The sequence below is a fragment of the Cyprinodon variegatus genome, unplaced genomic scaffold (assembly GCF_000732505.1).
Source record: "Cyprinodon variegatus isolate N-32 unplaced genomic scaffold, C_variegatus-1.0 Scaffold1233, whole genome shotgun sequence".
Lineage (NCBI taxonomy): Eukaryota > Metazoa > Chordata > Actinopteri > Cyprinodontiformes > Cyprinodontidae > Cyprinodon > Cyprinodon variegatus.
Window position 1 is genome coordinate 19,553 of NW_015151686.1, and position 6,419 is coordinate 25,971.

The 6,419-nt window shown below is 54.2% G+C and overlaps 1 protein-coding gene across 1 annotated transcript in view; it reads right to left on the reverse strand.

The window, feature by feature from the left end:
- Positions 1–6,419, reverse strand: part of camta2 (calmodulin binding transcription activator 2) — a 37,547-nt gene that overhangs the window by 5,462 nt on the left and 25,666 nt on the right. The window contains exons 15-25 of the mRNA XM_015401565.1: positions 5,745–5,917; positions 3,954–4,135; positions 2,494–2,572; positions 2,190–2,418; positions 1,912–2,115; positions 1,625–1,809; positions 1,369–1,550; positions 1,064–1,268; positions 909–980; positions 807–827; positions 400–593 (exon numbers count right to left, since the gene is read on the reverse strand). Coding sequence (XP_015257051.1) covers positions 400–593; positions 807–827; positions 909–980; positions 1,064–1,268; positions 1,369–1,550; positions 1,625–1,809; positions 1,912–2,115; positions 2,190–2,418; positions 2,494–2,572; positions 3,954–4,135; positions 5,745–5,917 — 1,726 coding nt within the window. The remainder of the gene's footprint in view (positions 1–399; positions 594–806; positions 828–908; positions 981–1,063; positions 1,269–1,368; positions 1,551–1,624; positions 1,810–1,911; positions 2,116–2,189; positions 2,419–2,493; positions 2,573–3,953; positions 4,136–5,744; positions 5,918–6,419) is intronic.

The following is a 6,419-nucleotide window of genomic DNA, read 5'->3' on the forward strand; positions in this document are numbered from 1 at the left end:
GACCCTGGTTCCTCCTGACAGTGACCCTGGTTACTGATAGTGACCCTGGTTCCTCCTGACAGTGACCCTGGTTACTGATAGTGACCCTGGTTCCTCCTGACAGTGACCCTGGTTCCCTCAGACAGTGACCCTGGTTCCTCCTGACAGTGACCCTAGTTCCTCCTGATAGTGACCCTGGTTCCTCCTGACAGTGACCCTGGTTCCTGATAGTGACCCTGGTTCCTCCTGACAGTGACCCTGGTTACTGATAATGACCCTGGTTCCAGACAGCGACCCTGGTCCCAGACAGCGACCCTGGTCCCAGACAGTGACCCTGGTCCGCAACAGAGACCCTGGTTCCTTAGAGTGATCCTGCTCGGCCATTGGGTCTAGTCTCTGTCCCTGCTGTGGATGTCTTACTTGATCTTGGGGTTGTGGGTGGCGCCCCCTCTGGGCGCCTGCTTCAGCTTCTCGTACTCCTTGTAGCTGCGGTAGTACTGCTGGATGAGGACGGCCGCTCGCCGGCTCTGCTGGAAACGTTTCTGCTCGTAGTAGGACCGGAACTTGGACTGGATCAAGATGGCTGCCTGGGTCATCTTCTTGTAGAGCGCGTACTGAGGGGGGGGAGAGTCAGAGCGTTAAACAGAGCAGGTCAGCTGAGCCCAGGGTTCAGTCCTCCTGATGGTTATAGTTCGGCTAGTTCGGTTTCCACCAGTCTAAACTGGTTTCATGGAGGTAATCTGACTAGCATCTCTGTCTCTAGGCAACCAGAAGCATCACACAGACACACTGACTACACAGCACTACATCTACAGCAGCTGGGTTACCTTCAGAGCTATCCATGTTAGCTATCCAGAGAGAGAAAGACAGCAGGTTAGTTCACTTAGTGAAGCCACAGCACACCCTCACTCACGCACACCGACACTCACCTGTTTGTACTTCCTGTAGCATCTCTGGATGACGGCTGCCGCCATGTCCTGCTGCTCCTTCAGCCTGCGGCCCTGCAGCAAACATAGCAGTTATTTCTCTGTTTGGCCTGCAGGGGGCTGGGGTCTTTCCATGGCAGCATGGTTTCTATGGTTACCTTGTATCTCCTGAAGGCGTTCTGGATGATCCTGGCCGCCTCGTACAGCTCTCTCTGCTCGCCGTCCGTCAGCGTCAGAAGAGCAAAGTCTCTCTCAATCTTCCCATTGGCCGAGGCATTCAGGAACTCTGCCCAGGCCGCAGAGGAAGGGGGGCGGAGCCTCTGGAGGGCCAGTGCACTGAGGGGCGAGGGGGGGCACACCCGTCTGCAGCAGAAAGACGAAGCGGAGAACATAGATGAACGGAGGCAACTTTTACAGATGTGAGGAAAACATCTGGATCCAGTTCCCAGCAGTTTGCTCTCACCTGGGAGGGGAGTGGGGCTGAGAGTCCACCGTCTCCAGGTAGGCAGCCAGCCAGGTGTCCTGGATGGCCGGGTTGTCCTGCCTCTCTCTGAGCGGAGACTCCGCCCCCCTTGGGAAATCCTCCTGTTTGATTCGCTCTGGAGTCGCCTCGATGATCTGATCCGCTAGTGTTGCCATGTCAACCTGATAAGCAGAGAGGCTGGTGAGCTGGACGTTTTCATGATGGGTTAGTCTCTAGCCATGACAATATACCCTACCTGAAGCACCTCCTCATCCAGGTACCCCTCTTCTCCTTCATTCTCGGCGTTCTCGCTGTAGCTAAGCAACTGCTCCTCCAGCGTCGCCTCCTGCTGCTGCTGTCCACCCGCCGTGTCAGTGGGCGGGGCGTTCTCATAGTCCATGAGGTACAGGGAGGCGTCTCTGGAGCCGCCGGCCGTCAAACCTGTGAAAAAGATCAGTATAAAGACGACTTCGTTAGCTGTAGTTAGCCTCGCGTTAGCTACTAGGTGTCATGAGGTCATTTCCTCCTCAGAGTTCACGTTACCTGGACTGAAGGCAGCGTTAGGCTCCTCCCTCCACAGAGATACGGCAGGAAGGGAGGGGGGAGACACTATCAGCGAGGAAGAGGAGAGGGATGAGGGCGATGAGGGGGAGGTGTCCATGGGGGCGGGGCCACTGGAGTAGGCGGAGCTAGGAGAAGGAGAGGAAGGGTCGCTGGGGGAGGGGAGACTGCTTGAGGAGCTGAGACCTGGTGGGCGGAGACAGGAGAGGTGTTAGCCAATCAGAGAGCAGGCCTCAGATCAGGTGACGGCAGGAGGTTACCTGTATCTGGGCTGGTGGACAGAGGAGATGGCAGAGTGTCTTCCCTGGGAGCCAGCTGAGCGCGCTGTGTGTGCAGCTCCTCCAGGGCAGCGGCGAGGCGTGTGTGACCCCTGGAGCGCGCCACAGCCAGCGGCAGGCGGCCCAGCGAGTCCGGGATCCCTAGAGCCCGACTGTTCCACCTGTACAGGAGCTCCGCTGCCCTCTGGTGGCCCAGAGCACACGCCCACATCTGAAACACAGAGTCATACCACGGTAACCATAGTGACGACCTGACGGCTTCCATGTGGGTCAGGTGAGGGCTTACCAGCGGCGTGCAGGAGAAATGGTCGACATTCAGAGGGTCCACTTCCTGCTCCAGGTCCAAACTGTCGCCGATAACGCTTCTGCAGACAACGCACAGTGTTACCATGACAACCAGGCGGCGTACTGAGAAAAGCAGATGCTATGTAACCATGGCAACGAGGTGGCGCACTGAGAGGACCAGATGTTTATGTTGTGATCAAGTACCGCTGATGTAACCGGAACTGCTCCCTTCTGAAGACACACCCCTCTGGCAGAGGTTATAAAACAGATAACTTCCCATGTCAACGTTCTATTTTGCTTTTGGTCCTAGACTGCCAAAGGCTAGATGCGGAAGCACTTCGCGCTAAATGCTACGCTAAGTAAACAGAGTTGAACGCAGTGTTTTTATTCTTCCAGCGATTCAAACAGAGTTGACAGAGAAGAGCTAATCCAGCTCTGCTAACCTTAATCTAACCGATGAACAACGGGGCCCCGAACGCTGTTCACCGAAGGAGCCGATAGAAGCCGCCAGACCTGTGACTGCCTGAGACGGAGCTGGAGGCTGCAGCTACAAGCTAGCCGCGGTAGCTAATCGGTAGACTTCCTATGCTACCGTGGGTTATAAAATTAACCCCCTTGCAAATTTGTTGCATCGGAATCTCTTTGAGATCTAATGTTGGATGAACGAACTGGACTAAAGACGGGTCTGCAGAACATCGGACCAAGCCGAAGGCCTTCACTCCACCGAACCGTAACAGTAACATTATCCTTCCCCCTCCTTTCTAGCTAAGCTAACGGGTCTTTCAGCCTCATCATAGTTTAATGCATTCCTGAGTCATTATTCCTTTTTCACCATAAACTGAATAAAACTTCACTGTTTGACTCCAGTTAACATCTGCTTCAGGGTTTATTTACATTTTATCTGCTGCTATTATAAAGGACACTTTCAATGCATTAAGCCTTAAACTTCGAACATCACAGGCTTTGAATGGACGCTTAAACCCCTTTTATTGCTTTAGTTGTGCTTATTTTCAGTAGTGTTTAGCGTTTGCTCAGTTATTAGATATAATACTGTGTGATTGTAGCTAATAAAGGTATCATTGTATTTTTAACTCGTGGTCTTTGTTTTCATTTTCCACAGTGAACGATTTATCACTCAGGTTGGATTCCTTCTTCTTTCAGTGGCATCAGAATGAACAGAGACACATTTATTAGGTTGGCGGTTAATAACGTTGCTAAGAGCCATAGAGCCACAGCCTAAGTTACTAAAGTGGTGAAAGACAACTGGGTTTTTAACAGCTGGATTCAGGAGTCTAACCTTTAAGGAAAGAGGCTAAAAACCCTGGTCGGTAAACAAGTTACAGTTAGAATCATTCAGCTGATAATAAATAACTAGCTTTACCCTTGATTTGAATGACCTATTATTCCAGTTCTAGTATTTAACATATTCATAATCTCCTGGTGAACTCTCAGAACGTTTACCTCCAGTGGATCAGGGTGTGGATCAGGTGGGTGTATCCCTGAGCAGCAGCCAGGTGGAGCAGAGTCATCCCACGGTGGCGGACCGGGTGATGAAGACGCTCTCCTCCTCCTCCTCCCCATCGCGCTCCTCTCATCATCCGCTCACAGACGGCGACGATCCTCCTCTCGAACCACTGAGGGGACTGAGACAGAGGAACGAAGATCAGACCGACCGGTTCTGACTGGTGGATGCTCAGCGGACCGGGTCAGAACCAGAACCGCCTCATTTTAACACAGTAAAACAGTTTCTGTAGAGTGACCCTACAGCCAGTCCTGCAGAATATTCTGGTTCTGTTCAGCTGTTCTTCAGCATCCATCTTCATCACCAACAGTTGCTAGTTTGATTCCCTTAGAAAGTCATTTAATCATTTTAGGATTATCGTCTGAAGAAGCATCAGTCTGAGAGCGGATCCAAACCCTCTGGGTCCAACCAGAACCTGATGTCCTCCAGGAACATCCAGGCTGGGGGCGCCGCAGGCCGAGCGAGGCCGAGGACAGAGAGGAGAGTGAGGCGGCGTTGTTCTGGAAACATCCCGCTGTCATCACTCAGCGCCTCCAGCCAGCTGCTCCTCCTCCGTCCCGCTCGCCGACAGCTGCGGCTAGAACATGAGCCTCTGGCCGGCGGCGCTGACAGCCTGACGCTCTGCTGGGTCTTCATCTGAGCGTCCCTCAGCGCCGGGACGGGTTCTGATTCACACGGCCAATCGGCTGCCAGAACCCATCACCATGGTAACCAGGGACACATGGATCACCTGCCTGATTCTACAACCAGAGACTGGATCAGGTCCGAACCTGATCCAGTTGAAGGAGGCGGAGTCAATGCGGGTCCAGAACCATCCACGGTCCATCATGGATGTAAAGGAACCGGCTGCCAGGCCCGTTCTGAGAACCCAGAACCAGAGAAGGTTCTAGAGCACAGATGATGCTCTGATCCATCCTCCTGCAGTTCTGAAGATCCACAGATGGAGGACGGACAGAACCGGGTTGGTTCTGGTTCAGAAAGAAAAACAGATGAAGGGAGGAGATGGATGGTTCTGATCCAACTGATCCATCATCATCAGGCTATGATGCAGTAACTAAAGCGTCTTTAGTCAGAACCTTCATCAGAACCGCTGTGACCCAGAACTAAGGTGGTTCTGGGTCACATCTGAGCTACCGGGCCTGGATAGAACCGCTGTGTTTCCTCCAGGAAGGAGCGGATCAGGGATGAAGGTTCTGACAGTTCTGACCCGCTGTGCTGGTGGTTTAAGCTCTGATCCTGTTTCCATCAGATTAAGCTGCTTTACAGGATTACTGGTTCTGATCCGTCTCTCTGAACCCGACTCTCCTCTCAGGGCACAGAGGGATCAGAACGGGCCCTGAGGACGGGTCTGGGTCCAGAACCTGGGTCCAGAACCTGTGTCCAGAACCTGGGTCAGACTGATTGTTCCGGTCCAGGAACTGAGGCTATTTTAGCTGCAGGTTCTGGTCGGAGCCTCCAGGGTCTGCTAATCCTCCAGGAGGTCTGAGTGTCATCAGCTGCTGAACAGCTGACGGAGCTTTCAGCAGGTGGAGGCGCTGCCAGGCCTGCGGCCGGTTCGACCCGCCAGGAGGACCAGGAGGAGCCAGGAGGAACCAGGAGGAACCAGGAGGAGCCAGGAAGAGCCAGGAGGAGCCAGGAGGAGCCAGGAGGAGCCAGGAGGAGCCAGGAGGAACCAGGAGGAGCAGCAGCCTGGAGCTGCTGACCTCAGAGGAGGAGTAAGGCTGCCTCACCTGCTGGTGGTCCTCAGGTAGAGGAGGAGGAGGGGGCGTGGCCAGCTGGTTCCCACTCTGCTGATGATGATGATGATGATGATGAAGGTGGGTGCTGTCTCGAGCCGCCATCTCCGCCATCCGGCGCTCCATCTGCTCCAGCCGCTCCAGGATGGACATCCTGAACTGATTATCTGCAGGTGGACAGAGAGAAGGTGTGACTGAGGCTCCGCCCCCTGCGGCTCAGGAGGATCAGCCGCCGTCTCCGCCGCTCCTTCAGAGCGCCTCTGACACCCAACACATGGATTAGAGCCCCAATGCCCTAAGCTCCTCCCACATTACCCACAATGCACACAGAGCTGACCGTGAGGAGCGGTCAGAGACGTCTGGACAGCGCCGAGCGGGACGGCGCTCTTAAATAACCGTTAAACAGAGCCTCTAACCCCCCCCCCCCTACATGCTGCCTCAGATGGAAACTATCTGAGTGACTTCAATCACCGCCACCGCCGCCGCCGCCTGGCACCGCTCTGTGTGTTCAGGAAATAAAAGCACACGACAAATATAGGCTGACCCACAGTGACCTGCAGCACACACACTCCCACTGAGATACTATCCCTGTGGGGACTTTCCATTCACTCCTATGGTCTAACCCAGACCCCACCCCAACAACACAGCCTCTCATCATGGGAACCAGTC